The 18,149-nt window shown below is 35.6% G+C and overlaps 1 protein-coding gene across 1 annotated transcript; it reads left to right on the top strand.

The window, feature by feature from the left end:
- Window positions 1–1,735: 1,735 nt before the first annotated feature.
- Window positions 1,736–17,821, top strand: LOC127968765 (rho-related BTB domain-containing protein 1). The gene is made up of 10 exons (XM_052570103.1): window positions 1,736–1,991; window positions 3,772–3,967; window positions 4,177–4,280; window positions 8,179–8,364; window positions 8,518–9,476; window positions 9,583–9,701; window positions 11,895–12,045; window positions 12,624–12,712; window positions 13,535–13,640; window positions 14,889–17,821. Exons 2-10 carry the CDS (start codon window positions 3,788–3,790, stop codon window positions 15,056–15,058), a joined length of 2,064 nt encoding a protein of 687 aa, XP_052426063.1. The 5' UTR covers window positions 1,736–1,991; window positions 3,772–3,787; the 3' UTR covers window positions 15,059–17,821.
- Window positions 17,822–18,149: the final 328 nt, after the last annotated feature.

Raw genomic sequence — 18,149 nt, 5'->3', positions numbered from 1 at the left:
AAATATATAAAAATATTTAAACATTATGAGATAGATATAAAAAATATCATAATCATAATATCTTATATATTTTTTATATTATAAATCTTAAATTCATTCACATCTGCAGTTAATTTTTACTCTACACTCAAACTGTTATGCTGATCGAATAAATTACAGTTAAAAATAGAAATATATTAAATATTAAATGAGAAAATAATGCTAAAATAATCTTTTTCCAGCATTGTGATCCCAGACTTTTGGAGCCCACTGTATGCTTGATCACCTCTTAGAGCTGACATGAGTATAAACAATTACCAGACACACACACACACACACAAACACACACACACACACACACACACGGAGCAATTATTTTCAAAAGGATCCTTCTTCCTGGAGCCATAAACACAGACATCTAATTGTGCCACTGGCTAAAGGCTGATTAGCACACTCACCTGCCAACTCTGTCTGCATATCAACGGCTTTAGTAATGATTTCCACATCACTAGTCCTGCAATATTGATTAACCACAGGATCAAGATATGGAAAAAGGCTCCGCTTGGTCACGTATAGCGCCAAATTAAAATGTAAAATGAATTGTTGTTTTATGAAGCACAAAGTAAATTACCATATTGTTTATTGCAATTGTATTGAGACCACAAATTACTGTGATTTATTTGTGATGCTTGATATGTGCATTTTTAGAATATTTTAAAAAGTTTAAACCAGTTGTTATGTATCATTGACTAGCACAGAAAAAAAATTATATGTGTGTCTGACAGCTGGGTCATAGCAGGAATTAAACATGAACTGTTTTAATTAATTCAGAGGATTACAGATTACAAATTGGAAAATTTCACTTATATGTCACCTGACAAGCAGACATCAGGACTGAAGCTGAATAATCCTGTTTATAAGATGTGTCCTACTCAACTTTGCCTTCATTCATTTACTGCCTGCAGCAAACCAAGGGATCAGGCTCCTAGCAGTTATAAATACATCACACACTTCATGCATGATTCAAAAACATCCTCTGGGTTTATAGGCATGAGACGGGGCCCTGAAGTATTTCTTGATGTGTGTCTGGCTCCGCCGCCCTGATTTCATTCATAATTTGAGCTGTGTTTCTCCGAGCAAGTAAAAAGTCTAGGAAATCGCTAGAATTAGGCCGGTCGGTCTGTTCTTCTGCGTGATTCACAAGTCTGGTCAATTTTGCCATATACTGGGACTATGCTGTTATGAAACAAAACTATAAAGGTTTTTCTGCTATTCAGGTTTTTGCTCATCCAATATATGCAGAAGATAATATTGGAAATGAGTCAATGGTAATCTACTTATTTGGATTAAAATGATGTTGTTGACCACAGAGATGTCAGTCATTTAGCATCTAATCAGGGTGTAAGAAAATGAAGTGTGCACATCTGACTGTGCTTGTAACCGAAATTCATAAACATTTCAAAATGTACAGCATCGGTGTCTTGTTATACAGAATTAGTTCTTAAATGATTGACACTTATGCGGTCACATGTTAAGTCAAAGGAGTAATTACATTTCAAAACCTATCTTATTTTAAATGAACGCGTTTCTCTTTGGGTTTCACTGAAAATAAGCGTCCAAGAAGCTGACTGATGCTCTTCTATGGCTCACAGCACATATGAGGCACCTTGTTTTCCTGAATGAAATCGTACGCGCGCGCTATTAATAGCGCCGGCTCTATGACGTCACAATGGAAGCCGCATCTGACTCGCGGCAGATGATGATTCTCTCAAAGAGCCTCGCGATCTGGAAGGACACACTATACCCGCGTGTTTATCAGTCTGTACGCTTGCAGATATATAGGAATTAACTTTTTTTTGCACACAGACGGGGACGTATTGACGGTCAGGACATGGTTTTGCAGCATTTGCCCAGCTAGCGACGAGCATTTGTTCTTCCATCAGCAAGCTGCAGTCACTGTATACTGAGTTGACTTCTGACAACAATAAACACACACACATCTCAAAGACACGGTACGTATGCTTGTGTCCACTGTGTGATGGCTCTTGTTTGCAGGGTGGTGTCCTTATGTAATTCATCATGCACCCTTGTAGAACAGTTGATCAACTTCGTATAAAGAATTGTGTATAATGTTTGGTTTATTATGAAATTATTTTCCAAAGCCAAATTCGTGGGGTAATGTCAGTATTCTCTATGCATTACATCGGTGATAACTACATATATGTATGCAAGATAATACCCTGAAAGCTGAAAATATTTGATACATAATTCTGCTTCTTGTGGTAGTAATAACAGTATTAATAACAGTAATAACAATAATATAGAATCAACGTTTTGTAAGAATTAGAAGAAACAACTTTGCGTCAGATGAGCTAGAAGTAATGTCTTGCATGCATGCATAAATTTGTAGACTATGTTTACATTTCTTTTTATATGACTTATGCACTGTCATATCTCTGACTTAGTATGACTGTGCTGCAAGTTAAAACTTCAGTGCAATAGACAATCCAGAAGTATGCGCTCTAAATTAAAATCATTGTGTTATGACATAGCTTATCTTTATTTCTTAAAGTTCATTTTCCTTATTTATTTCTACTTGATTTTATGAGTTTCCACTTTGTTTCCACTTGGATTCATCTGTAATTGGAAGTGGCTGGAAAAAGTGCACTCAACCTTGGCACCACTTTGGTTTAAATCATTTAAGACAGCAATTAAGTTTCACATTTTAGTGAGTTTTGTGTGTGTGTGTGTGTGTGTGTGTGTGCGTGTGTGTGTGTGTGCATGTGTTGCTCAGGAAAAAAATGGAAAAAAATTCATTATTTGATTACAATGTCATAGAACTTCAGTTAAATTGGAACAGACACAAAAAAATGCCAATTATTCTGTCATTACAATGTGAAGAGATCGTAACATAAAAGATGAATGGATAAGACTGTGTGTTGGTTATAGAGTGCAGTCTAGAGATGTTGTGATGTTGCTCTAGTGTATAACCAGAAGTTTACATATAGCTCACATATGCTAATTAACATCACGTTGAAACTGAATTGTAAGGTTTAGAAATGTTGGTCTTAGTGTGTATTAAGATGATTTTTCAGATAATTTTTCACACCTCACCTTTAAAAAAAAAAAAGTTCCAGCTGAAGATGTATTGAAGGTGAAAACTATGATGACGCTGCACTTTTCATAATACCTTTTTTTGTGTCTTTATTGGAGTCATTAAAGGCCATATCTGTAATTTAATATTGTATTATGTAATAAAACCTTGAAGTTAAGGCATGAAAAATAATTGTATGATTTTAATATTAAGTAATACAATCACATGGATGACCTTTACTGTTTAGTGTTATTATTCTATGATTATATTAGATGCCAGGATTACAGCTAGAGCTGTTATCACACACACAACCATTTAGAAAAACTTTTTTTAAAAACATTTTATTTCCTTTACAATAAATGAATACATTAAAAAAAGACAAACTTATATATATATATATATATATATATATATATATATATATTTTTTTTTTTTTTTTTTTTTTTTTTTTTTGCAGTCATACACACTGGATCTGATAAGAACGTTATATGGGTTGGGTTCTGTCCAGCTCAGCAGGAACAAAATGTGGCTATAATATAGGGCACTTATTTTAGGAATGTGAAAACCAGAAGTCCTGTGTTATAGTGAGGCTTCATTGACCCACAGCAAGGTCAATGCTCTGTGCAGCTTCTGATTTAATAGATCTGAAATGAAATCCCTCCTTTGGTCAGTATGTACAATAACTCCTTTTGTCATAGGGTACTCAAATTCAATATGGATTACGAAAGACCGAATGTAGAAACCATCAAGTGTGTTGTTGTTGGAGACAATGCGGTGGGGAAGACTCGCCTTATTTGTGCCCGGGCCTGCAACACTACCCTGACCCAGTACCAGCTGTTGGCCACCCATGTGCCCACCGTCTGGGCCATCGACCAGTACAGAGTCTGTCAAGAGGTAAATCTTCCCTCAATTAAATTTACCTTGCCGTTATCATGGCATTACGTCAGACCCAAGGCAGTTTTGTTTCTGTCAGGATTCATTTCAATTTCAGCCGACGGAAGGAAAACAGATTACAGAAAAAGATCAAATACGCCTGTGGTCTTCTTTGACCGGGGGCAGAGGTGCTGCTTTAAAAGCCAAATTAATTTTATGACTCCTCACAGGTCTTAGAACGTTCCAGAGACGTTGTGGATGAAGTAAGTGTGTCCCTCCGGCTATGGGACACTTTTGGAGACCATCACAAAGACAGACGCTTCGCCTACGGGAGGTACGAACGGATTCTGTTTGTTTTGCAATCTCTGTGTAATAGTGGGGCAAGCTTAAAACAATAGTTCCCCCAAAAATGAAAAATTGGTTATTAATTCACCCTCTTGTCATTCCAAACCCGTAGGACTTTCTTCCAGGGAACTCGAAAAGAAAAGTGTAAAACAGAATGTTCAAGCAGCTCTTTTCCATATAATGGAAGTTATGGTGACCAGAGGTGACTAAGCTAAATGACACAATATAAGTCTTAAAAAGTCTTACAACAATACAATTAAATTGTTCAGAAAATCAATATCAAATATATTGTTTTTAAACTTAATGCATCTTTTTCCATGTATGTCCTTGTATAGTCCATATATATTGCATTTACTGTTTTATTATTTAAAATTGAAAGCCTAAAATTGTGAAAATGTAATTTTTGATAAGAAGGAAGATTGACTGATTGACACACAAGATTGAACACAAAGTACACAGATCCTTCTTGTGTGTCACATGACCAATCAAAAACTTACTAATTTAAATATGTGCATTTGCAAAGCTAATGAATGACATCAGAAAACTTACTGCACATAAGTTGTATTGATTTTTATGATATTTTTGTTGGTCACCATTCACTTTCGTTGTATAGAAAAGAGGAGTGTGAATATTATTCTATCTTCGTTTGTGTTCCTCAAAAAATAAAAAAATGCAATTACATTTTTTGGGTGAACTATGCCTATAATTCCTTTTAAAATTAAATGAATTGCATGAGGGTGGCATTCCATATCATTGTGACTCAGATGTTAAAAATAACATAAATATAAGGTGATGCATGGGAAAATTTCACAGTGCTCTCTGGATAATATCTTATAGCAAATTCCCAGAGAAAATCTTAATTGCTTCTTCAGTTCACAAATGCCACCGCTTTACTGAACAGAAAGACAGGAAGCATCCTGCCATCAGATGCTTTCATCATCGCTCTGACATCAGACACTGAGCTATTTGCAACTGAATGCGGGCCGAACATGACAGCTGAACACTGTTATGTTAACTCATGGCCATTTTGTGTCAAGCACTTGGTTAATGAGGTCTTTCTTTGCGTTCATCACACACTCGCTGCTTTTATGCTTTCTTTTCTGACATTATTAGTGCAGGATAAACAAAATATTCTCATTCATTCAGTTTTTAGCGTCGGTAACATAATTAAAATCAATTATGTTATGTTCACAGATGTATTTACAAGAAATTAAGAATGCATAGCATGCAGCATTCATATTCATATTGTTGCTACTTCATTCAAGGTCATTTTATGTTTATCTGTTAATAAAGCATTCACTAGCCAGTTTTAAAGAAACAGTTTGCTTGGTGTTATCAGTCATACATAATAGGTCAAACCCAATTCAAGCTTTTATTAAAACATTTTTTTGTAATTTTTAGTGATTGATGGTAGAAACATCTTGATTTATAATGTTAAAAACCTAGGCTGTCTTAATCCACTCCCTACTACTCTAGTAGTGCACTGTCTGTGAATTATATTCAATAAAGTGCACATAATTGTTACTCCCTAAAAATGTGGCCAGAAATATTATCAGAAGAATATTGCTCATGGCTTCTTATAAAGAAATGTTTTTTTCTCGTGTCAAAGGTAATTTAGTCATCAGAGTTCCCATTCTTAAGGGATTGTTAGCATCCAAAAACATGTTCACGATTCGCACTAGATAGGGAGGGGAATGTGACAAACTCCGAGAATCCCTGTTTGAAGAAATTATATTCCTGCAGTGTCTTTTTAGAGTTCTTTAACAGATGGTGTTTGACAGCATAATTCCTCCCTCTGACAGTCTGAAAGGAGATTTTAGAAACATAAAGAAGGGTTGTCTGCATATTTACCCTACATGAGACAATATTTTGTGGTTTAGCGCTAGACAAGTCCCAATCCAGATGCACTAGACTATTTCAATCAGATACACCTGACTTGTCCGGAAAGCATGCCTTGCTCCTTGACTTTGGGCCAGTCTTGTTCAATAGAATTATATTTTTAGTCATCCCTGCTTTATTGCATCCTAAAAATAAAACCAGTGCACTGAGGTCTGGAGTAATAAAGCTTGGCTCGGATTCAAAGAATGACCTCTAAATAGCCGCCTTACTCAGGGCCTTGATGTGTGACTGGCATACTATATTGCCCTCAAAAGCAACCAATAAGAATACAGGAATGAGATTTCAACGTTACTGTGCCTCTCTGAACCAGTACTTACCAAATATAAGAGTAAGAAGTGTGTTTTCTGCTTTATGAGCATAGGCTAAGATTGTCTCATCCAGAGTTTAGAGTCAAATAGCCAAACCAAATAGGCAACTACTCTGCTTGAAGTATCCTAACAAACATCCCTGATTAAGTAGCTATTCCTCATCTTGGCTTGTTTGGGACAGTAGAATGCATATTTTAAAGCAGTCTGCAATCCTGCCCACTAATAGAAACACAACAGCAATATCTCTATCACTGAAACATACTCTGGCTGAGAGTGACTGGTTCATTTGGTGATGAACGAGAAGAAACAGCTCCGCAAAACAGAAGTCATAAATCTGGGTGATTAGCTGAGATTGTTGACGGTGACAAAATACAACGGTTACTGCAATCTGTCAATGTGAGTTTACCTAATGGAGACAAAGACTTTTTTGCATGGAGGTCGCAAGTTTACAAATGACTCCTTCAGATAGTGTGTTATGTTTAATTGCTAATTAATGACATGTTGAGTGTTCTACACCCTGGATTGATGTAAGGTTAATAAAGATAATTGCTTTTATATGCTCATTTATTCAGGTTGGGCGAGGTATTGTTGAGTCATTGAGAGGGCAAGTGAAACCACGCTGGCTCTTCAAGAGATTCTGAAGCCCAAATAAATGCTACATGTTTTACCAGAAAGTGCATTTATTCTGGCTTAACATCAAACAGGCTTTTCTCTAGAGCTCTAGGGTGAACTGCCAAGAGCCCCATTTTGACCAGAGATGTTTAGTTTTCAGCAAACCATTACTGAAGAGAGGATAGGCTTTAGCCTAGCATTTATCGGGACCATGCAGTGCCATATCAAAGCATATCTTTAACTTTAAAAGCTGTTTGATATTACTGTCCCTTTGGACTTATATTGTCATTATAGACTCTGGCTGTAATGTTGCTCTCTTTCAGATATATTTCCCTGAACTGTTGTTAAATAAAAAGGCAATTATTATGTAGCATTGTGCTGTGCCTCTTTTTGTTTTTAGGGCTCCTATGATCTTTATGCAAGCCCATGAAACATAAGAGAGACACTGTAAGTCCTCAAGCCTGCTAGCATCTCCATACTTTTCTGCATTGCCAACTGTGTGGTGTGGTAGCTGAGACCTTTGCTTGTCCAGTCAGCAAGAAATGCACGGTTCCTTACGCGGACGATAGCAAACAGGTGATCGTACATTATTCACTTACTCGTGTGGTGACGGGTGTTGCCCCCCTCCCCAGGATAGACTTTGTACTAATCTTGCTTCAGGAAGGTATGCCAACAGTGTGCCAGAATGTCTGCATGTCATGCTTTTTGTGCTTTTGTTTTGTTGATCATGTTTGTTCTAGTACTCACAGAGGCAGCCAAACAAAAAAGCATTGCCGAAGGAGTTTGTTGTCTCCGGCATAAGACTTGCGTAAACTAAAGGCAATCTTTTTGCGTGCTGTCATTGAGTCAATGTCAGGCTGGCATCGAGATTGCAGGTTTTGCATGTCTACCGAACAGTGAAGGACTGTGGTTTTGCTGCGGATACTGCTTGGCATCTCTCACATTCAACACTCTTGGCTTAAAATCCCGTTAGCATGGTTGTTACGTGCTGTCTTGCTCTGTGTTGTTAAACAAATGAGTTTTCATTGGATGGTTACTCTATTTACTATTTAACTTTTACTTTCAAAGGTCTGACGTCGTGGTTCTCTGCTTTTCCATTGCCAACCCCAACTCCCTACACCATGTTAAAACTATGTGGTACCTTGAGATCAAGCACTTCTGTCCTCGGACACCTGTCATCTTGGTCGGTTGCCAGTTGGACTTGCGCTACGCTGACCTGGAGGCAGTCAATCGTGCTAGGCGACCATTATCAAGGTACTGGGAACTAAAGGCCCTGTTCTTCTGAATCCAATAAGTTGGAACTTGGATATTCCTTGCCAATTCCCATGCAACAACTTCTCAGGAATTTGCATATGCTCTTTCCAGGAGCGCTGTCATATTACCGCTGTATTTATTTGTCTCTCACAGGCCTATTAAACCCGGAGATATTTTGCCTCCAGAGAGTGGAAGGGAGGTCGCCAAAGAGCTTGGCATCCCATACTACGAGACAAGTGTTTTCGATCAGTTTGGCATCAAGGATATCTTTGATAATGCCATCCGAGCAGCACTCATTTCCAGACGCCACCTACAATTCTGGAAGTCCCACCTGAGGAAGGTCCAAAAGCCACTGTTGCAGGCACCATTTTTGCCACCCAAAGCCCCTCCACCACTTATTAAGATTCCTGAGTGTCCAGCCAAAAACAGGGATGGCCCGAGGCAGCTTCTTGAGAGCCCACTGTGTGCTGATGTTATGTTCACCATTCAGGAACACATTCACTTGTTTGCCCACAGGATCTACCTGTCTACCTCATCTTCCAAATTCTACGACCTCTTTCAGATGGACTTCTCAGATGAGTCCCAGTGTTTGGTGGTAACTGCGCGTCATGGGCGGGATCAACTGATGCGCACACTAAGCCTGGACACGGAAGAGGACGTGACCGTTCTCCCCAATCTTTCACCGTGCTCGCTCAGGGCCTCCAAGAGTGACGGAACCCTCAAGATGATGAGTTTCAGTGGGATGCATCGACGCACCAAACTGTCCCTGGCATCTTGGAGCAAGGCCTTCCACAGCATCCACAAGGAGAACGTGATCAATCCGATCACAGGTGCACCAGCTCTTATGACTGTTGTCAAGATGGATCATTCCATCCACCATGGACCATTCAGCGCTGTCCTACGCTTCCTCTACACTGGTGAGCTGGATGAGAAGGAGAAGGACCTGATGAAGATCGCCCAGATCGCAGAGATCCTAGAAGTGTTTGATCTTAGGATGATGGTGGAGAACATCATGAACAATGAGGGCTTCATGAATCAAGAGATCACAAAAGCGTTCCATGTGAGAAAGGCCAACCGAATCAAAGAGTGTCTTGCCAAGAACAACTTCACAGGTATTGAGGAACCAAGATGTGTTTGTTTTATTTTTTGAATGAGAAAGAATTTGAAAGATATCTTTGTAAAATGCAGTTTCTCATCAGTTTTGGACTCTCTTTGCAGATGTGGTGTTTAGGTTGGATGATGGCACCATTAACGCCCACAAACCACTGCTGATCTCTAGCTGTGATTGGATGGCAGCATTATTTGGGGGCTCTTTCATGGAGAGTGCAAATGATGAGGTGAGTGTGAAGACAATGTTTAATGAGCTCCAGTTAGGGCACTGACAAACTAAAGAACATCTTTATTTCGTCCTAAGCATTAAGGAGTCTGCCAGTGCTCAAGCAGATGGTACAAGGTCACACCGCTCAGACATTTACATGCGCTTACATATTCAAATAGATGCGCAATGACACATTTTACAGACACTGGCTCGCCAACAAATTGCATCAAATTCTTGAATAACTAAAATAGTCTCATCCTTGTGTCTCTAAGTGAAGTTTTGAAAATCTATTTCTGCAGTGATGAATGATCTGTCAGTTCTCATGACATTTTTGGAGTGCATGGTGCTTTTGTCTTGCAAGATTGTTTATCCACAATATAGCAGGATTATTAAATTTTTGAAATGTCATTATTGTGTCATTCAATTGTGTTTTGTTTTGCACTGATTTTGTATTTCAGTTTAGCTGTAGTAATTGTTCATTCAGAACTTTATTTTGGGAATTTGGCAAACTGCTTTCATTTTTATTTTGTTTCAATATTGGATTTAGTTTCCACAAGTCATTTTTCTGATATTGAGATTTATGGCGTTTATAATCAATATTTTTGTGCACATTTATTCATTTTTGAAATATACATTTTTACATTTACTTAAATGTAAAAATTTACATTTTTACTATACTTAAAAAAATATTTTTTTCTTTGTAATCATTTTGATTAAATGTATAAATAATGAACTGAAAGCACAGTTAACCTCATACTTTTCCATTTATCGCTGTTTACATGCATAATTCATAATTGATGAGCTGAGATGCAGAATCGATTAAATTATGCTTTTTGCTCATTCCACAGTTGCCACATGCACACTTAATCCTGTTTCCACTGTCCAAATAGATGCTTTCATCTGTGGCACTGTTCATTTATTTCCTCCTTAACAGGTGGAATAAAGCAGACCGAGTTTCCTCCCCGAGGAGGAAAAGCAGACGTCATTCAGAGACAGTGATCTGTTTTCCTCTTTGGTTAATCTTTGCACCAGGGACTCAATACATGATGGCGGGATTTTTTTTTGCCTTACTGCCCAGTGTAACAATTGCGTCTAATATATTTTAGACAATATCCTACTTCTACTTCTCTTTTAGAGTGGTTAGACTACCCTGGCAAAACACAGCAATCTACCGTGCTTGCCCTTGAAGAGTATTATGTAATGAGTTACGTAGCAGCATCTATCTGCGTGTGCTGCCCAAATGTGCTTAGTAATGCTGGACTGCTGGTGAGCTGGCCATCAGTTTCATAGAGATTAAAGAACAAATAGTCTCATCTCCAGAGGTCAGCTGACTAGAGTCTGTTAAATACACAATATATATAATGGCTGAATTAAAATATATGATAATTAATAATTTGTTTTACACTTCTTTGGTATTCACCTATAAATCAGTCAACATTTTATCATCCGTGCTTGTTATTTAAACAAAAAACATTTACATGTGTAATTTTTCATTAAAAAAATAACTAAAACAGTTTAAATGAAAATAACTTCCTAAAATAAATGTACTCGTAAATGTAAATGTAATAACAACAATAATATGAGCATAAAATCTAAAAGTTCTGAATAATTTTCTTTTTTAAATGATTTAGATTTTATTACATTATGAATGTCTTTATAAATTATTGCTTAGTGATTTACTGTATCTTGAAGTGGCTTTAAAAATATGCAATAATTATTTAATTATTACCATATTAATTTGATTATTATTATATTAATACAAAAAAAAAAAACTTTGACCAAACTTTTGAATAAATCTGGTTTATTGAGGTCAGACTTTTATGTACAGTAGTCTGTCTAAATCAAGTAGTAAAAATTAATCTTTGGGGTAACATCTGCAGGTTACAACAGTTTTTTTTTTTTTTTTGGTGCAACTTTTAACTTGCTCTGCTTTTTAACCGACTTTACTTGTTGATAGATTTCCCAGTCCTCTTATTTTTTAACCACTCCAACAACCTGTCAATTAGAGGCGTCCATGAAATCAAACCCCGAAGGACAAAGTCAAGTCTTGTTCTATGTTTTATCCCAACGATTTCCTATTTCCCTCAGGATCTTCACATTTCAGAAGTAAATGGCTTATAAACACTATTTCACGCTGACTTAGCAGCACCAGATGGAATTGACCAGATTGATTGTTTGATGAATAATGACGTATGTACATGTGTGTTGCCAGGTCTCATTCCCCAACACCAGCAGGGTTTGTATGCAGGCAGTGCTGGAGTATCTTTACACCAATCAGCTGTCGCCCATGGCAGACCTGGACCCAATGGAGCTAATCGCCCTGGCCAACAGACTGTGCCTTCCACGGCTCATCGCCCTGACAGGTGAGCTCTCTGCCACACACTCCGACACACAAAACAACGCACACGTTCCTCAAGCACAGGGCAGAGCTGCTCGGCCACCTCGGATCTAAAGCAAACAGGCCTTTTAGCCCTTTCATTCTGTGTTGCCTAGCAACAAGCGATGTCAAGGTGCCAAATAAAAGAGAACGTCTCGGCGGAGCTTTGTGTGGCACACACTATAATCTGTCCGGCGGACGTCATCTAATGACGTGCTGGTGACAGGATGAAATTTATCTGGGACTCCAGATGCAGCTATTTACCTCAGGTTTTGCGTAGCCTGCGCCACCCCGGAGGAAATTTTTTTTTTTTTTTTTTGTGCATCAGTTTATTTACAGTCCTCAAGAGTAGGAAAACATCATGAAATATTATTCAGTGTAAATAACTTGCATTGGTTTTGTCGTTTGGAGTAAATAACACTAGAAAACCATTTAAGTATTTCTACTTTCTTTGCAATTAATTTGTGAAATTTACTATCCATTTCCAAGTCAAAATGGTTTCTAAATCAATTATTCAGCTCATCTAAATGTGCCTTTTGTTTAACAGATGTTTTCTCTCCTCAGAGCAATATGCTGCGAGCGAGTTAGTAAAAGCATCTAAAGAAGGACAGGATATCGATGGAGAGGTACTCACCTATCTGGAGCTTGCTCAGGTAAATCTATCTTTCGTTATTAAAGTGGAAAATTGATTGTGGATAAAAGTGTCATGAATCTGTAAATTTAAATATTAGTACTAATATTGTAATATAAATATTAGTGCCAATTGATCACGGAGGTTTGATTCGGTGAGTGGCGATTAACCGATCCTAACGTTACATCTTGTCGAATATCTCTACGAAATACGCAAATTAAATTACAATACAATACAAATGCATGTTATATCTTAATATTCCCTGGGACCAAACCGACCTAAATATGATGCTTCTGTTGCTTTGAATAATCTACAAATTAATATAAAACTACTTAATTTTAAGCATACTTCCATTATTGAACGAGTTCAAGGTACTTTTAACAGATTCTGTGCTTTATTGCCCTGGTAAATTGTTGTTGTGATTCATGAATGTGTTGTATTGTGTCTGATGTTGTAATATTTTCTTTATTTATGTCATTTGTTGCTGCCCTCTTGGCCAGGTCATGCTTGTAAAGGAGGTTTTTCAAAGAAATGAAATCAATTTGTGTCAGCACAAAGCAAATCTATTTGAATAATATTTTTAATGGCGTCTTTTTGCTGAGTAATGTCAAGAACTTTATGTCCAATATCAACAACTCTAGTAAACTTTTATTTTCAACAACACTGTTAGTAACAGCAGCCTTCAAAGATTTGACAGTAGGCGTGAGAATTCATAGTGAAATACAATATATCATTTCAGAATACAAGATGGCAGCCTTTGTTTACAGTGATCATATTCCCATATTTAGACTAAATACATACAAACGTTAACGCCATCTTCTTTATTCTCTTGTTTTGATGACAGTTCCATAATGCTAATCAACTGGCTGCCTGGTGTTTACACCACATCTGCACGCATTACAACAGGATATGTGCCAATTACCGCAAAGAGATCAAGTCGAAATCACTAGGTAAGAGCATTTGCTGAACAATTACGAGACAGAAGCAAATCGTCACCACTGAAACTGCCTGATTTAAAGCATCGGCAGTAACATTTAACTTTGCTTCCTTATGTAGAAGTAGCTGTGAGTACAAATGAGTGTCCTTTTGAAGAGAGAGTTCACCCTGAAATTAAATCAAGCAAATCCATAATAAATAAATAAATAACATGTACAAGCAAAAACTGCAAAAAATAAAGTGTATTAATAATACACACGCTCTATATTGTGATTAAAATATAACATAACGTCTTTTAAAAAGAAAAAATAATAAAACAAGGTTCCATATAAACAAAAAATAACCTACCCCTTGGTTAATAAACATCTTATTAATCTTAGTGAATGTTAATTTCAACATTTATTAATACATGACTAAAATCAAAAGTTGAATAAAGTTGTATTAAATAATGGTAATATTACTTAATGGTAATAGTAAAATGAATTAACATTAAACAGTTGAATTTTATTAACTAACATTAACAAAACGTAATAAATAATCAAATTACTTAAGTATCAAATGTACTGCTTGTTGTTAGTTAATGTTAGTTAATGCATTAACTACCATTAACTAATGGAAACTTGTTGTAACCAAATTGGTTATTGGTTGCCAAAATAAATAAATAAACTTTAACTAGTATTAAAGTGAAAGCAGAAAAAATATCTGTCTCTCTCTCTTTTTTTTTATTCTCATGCTGCTCTTTTATTAACATTTTGAATTATGACATTTCTGCTTTCACTTAAAATTTAATTTAGTTTTGTTTACATTTTATTCCTTTTTTATATATCTATTTAATATTAATATTTTAATTGTAATATAGTTTATATATTACACATAATATTTTATATTATATTTTAATACAGTGTTCATTATTAAGCTTTTTGTTGTTATTATTTAGTTATTTTAGTACTTCAAGTCAAATTAATGAGAAATGTTGCCTTAGCAAATAGCTGAAATAAAATCAATTCAGGTTTTTAGCTTTTTATTTTTACTTTACTTAACCTAATGGTTATTTCATATATCGATTTTTATTTTTATGATTTTGGTTTTACATCAAATTAGACCTGCTGTGATGTTATTCTTCCTTTTGTAAATACATAAAATCACATAATTTTACATTTTAGTTGAACAGTTCGTTTAAGAAGACACATTTTGCTTCATAAGCTCTATTGCCCATCACTCACCCTCGATATCATTCTGGGCTTGTGTTGTAATGTGAGCAGAAAACCAGGAATATTTTGAGAAGCACCGCTGGCCTCCGGTCTGGTATCTGAAAGAGGAAGATCACTATCAGCGGGTGAAGAAGGAGAGAGAGAAGGAGGATGTGGTATTGAATAAACATCACTCACGATGGCGCTGGTGTTTCTGGAGCACGTCCCCTGCTGTTGCTTGAGTCCGTACCCTCATGTTTTATTTTTAAAGCTCTTATTTTCCTTTTTTTATATTTTGTGAAGATAAAACAGACCACTCGAAATTAGCATTCTGTGTGAAGCACAATGTCCAATCAGTGCTGGCCTTCGAATCTATGGCCTGGTCCTTATTGTGTAATATTTGTTTTAATAATCGAGCTGCTGTGTTGGACTTGGTTCTGATCTGACTGTGTTAGAAGCATAAGAATCATAAAACACTAATAGGATTAAGGAGCGTTTTTTCTTGTCTTTCCGTTTTCACTTAGGTGCTATATACTGTATATTTGCATTAACACATTTTAAACTGTTTAATGAAATCATGTAAGTGCAAAATGCTCATTATGCCACTAATTCTGAGCACATCTTGCGAAATTTGCATAGTAAAATTCTGCATTCAAGCAAATCTGGGGTAATGTTGTAAGCCTGTTTATTGGACAACTTGTGACCAAAAACTAAGAGCACTTGAAGTTAGGAGTCGCTGTTGATTGTAATATTTAATGGATGTAGTTTGATCATTGTGATTGTAAGAGCTTACAGCATTCAGCCCTATGTGTGAACATCAGGGACAGGAACGCAGTAAATGGGTCATTCTTCTTATGCAGTACATTTGAACATTCTCAAAAATGAAGTATGTTCTGGTAATACCCGGGCACTTAAAGTGTATGAATTTTAAGAAGGTGATTTACACAACATCAAAAATCAGGAAATATGTTATAGGATGATATGGAACCTTTAATAAGTCATGTCAGAAAAAATATGAGATAAGAGCAAAATGCAGATTTCAAAGTTTTGCGTTCCCCCATGAAATACTGCATTTATTTGCAAAATGGTCCTTTGTACATTTGTTTGCTAAAACCCCAAAACAAATTCTTACATACACTAAAAAACTTAGAAATTTGTACTTTTCTTTTAGAAATTGCCAGTAAATTTTACAAATAATAAAAAAAAAAATTGTCAAGTAACTTTAAATGAACTGAATTAAATGTTAAATTAAACATGAAATAAAATGTAATTTAACAAGTAGGAAGACCTTTTTTGATTTTCTTGTAAAACATACAATTACAACTTACACAAACCAATTCTTTTTTTTTTTTTACAATGTTATAGTTAGTTATCTATGGAAGCACTTTTCTGCCACTAAATAAAATAAATAACTAAATAAATAAAACAAGGTGAGTTCATATGTCAAAATTCTGTCTTTATAACTCGTAAGATATGAACTCACAATTGTAAAAAAAAGCGTGCAATTATGACTTTATTTCTTAGAATTGTGAGTTATAAAGTCAGAATTGCGAGTTATAAACTCGCAATTGTGAGAAAAGAAAGTGATAATTGTCAGATAAAAAGTCGTAATTACCTTGTTTTATATTTTAGTCAGTGGCGGAAACGAGCTTCCATAGCTATTGCTTATTTTCAGAGAGGTTTTTTATTTTATTATTATTGTTGAAATGTTGATATGCTCATTTGTATAAGAGGGTGACAAACCAACTAACCAACAAAATACCACAGAAATAACAATTCGTCATTGCTTATGAATCCTTTTGCTGTACTGTTTGAATACTTTTTTCTCACCAAAATGATGTCGTCAACTACTTTCGTTAAAGGGAATTAAAATAAATAAATAAATAACTGAGTGGAATAGTGAGGACACAACAAAAACCCAAAATTGACTTTAAATTAAAACAACAATCACAATGAAAAATTTAATCAGAAATAATAATAATAATAACAAATTGCCTGTTTAATTTTGGAATTTATTACATGAAATCTTGAGAATGTGTGATCTTAATCATGATATACTTTTACTAGTGTCTTTCAATTTTTTTTTATCTAATATTAAATATGAAAAAAGCTTCATATGCATACTGCATAATAGGAATGATCCAGCTATGTCCAGATGGAGAATAATAATAATAATAATTCAGGAGCAGATAAACAAAATCACTTCCAGCTAGCAGTTACACATTATTTTTCTAGAGTATCTTCCATGTGTTGTAACATAATGTTAGCCTGTACTGACAAACTACAAATTCACTTATAATTAGAAGGGCTTAGAAACACGGCTTAGTTCAGGGCAAACCTTCACTAACAAAAAATAAATAATAATAATAATTTAACCACTACTCACATATAGTACTTATAATAGATGAATTCCACCATTGTTGTGCTAGAAGTTACATATGTACTGTAGTGGACTGTAACTTTCAAAAGATTGTCATAGTTGTGAAAGCTAAACGATTTCTTCAGCTGTGTCATGTGAGTAATTAATGTATGTAAATGTTTCATGGTAGGATTTTACAGGTAAAGAATGTACTGCGGCTTTATGTGTTGGTATGTTAAAGACGGTGAAGGGTTATACGTAACGAAACACAGGGTCGCTGCCGATATATCGTAAATGAAACCGGACGAACAATGTAACTGCCGACTGATAAAAGAGGAACGTTCATACTTGAAGAAAAATAATAGTGTTTAGTCATCATAGTGTAGATTATCTTTAGTTTACCAAAGCAATATATAGATGATCACATGCATAAGATACCATGGTTGTTCTTTTTCGGTGGTTTTAGCAAAGTTGTTAACTATTGTTAGCTGCTAAAAACCAAATGGCTGGTTCATTTGGTTCTTGCTGTCTAAATGCCTTTGATCTTGCTGGTCATTATCTTTAATGTTGGTTGTTTGTTTATTTATGTATTTCATTCATCTATTTTTAAAAAAATGGAAAATTGTTGAATAAATTATTGATTTTACTTGGTATCGAGTCATTGATTTTTCTTGTACAATTACATTAGTTTAACTCGATAAGATCATGAGTTGATAATTGAATAAGTGACTGGAAATTTCCAATGCATTCATTAATTAACCTGGTCATGAATCCAAATCCACTGATTAATAAATACTCATGCTTATCATTCAGAATCATACATGGACCCTTTTCACATTTCCAAAGTTTTCAGAAACTTGGGTCAAATTATATAGTAGCGATAGGATGCTGCAAAATCTATAATTGATGTGTTCCCATTTGCCCCAACCGCCAAAGAAAAAAAAAATCCACAAAAGCATTTCTATGACATCCCA

The sequence above is a fragment of the Carassius gibelio genome, chromosome B12, assembly GCF_023724105.1.
Source record: "Carassius gibelio isolate Cgi1373 ecotype wild population from Czech Republic chromosome B12, carGib1.2-hapl.c, whole genome shotgun sequence".
NCBI classification, from domain to species: domain Eukaryota; kingdom Metazoa; phylum Chordata; class Actinopteri; order Cypriniformes; family Cyprinidae; genus Carassius; species Carassius gibelio.
This window is presented reverse-complemented; position numbering and strand designations above follow the sequence as displayed.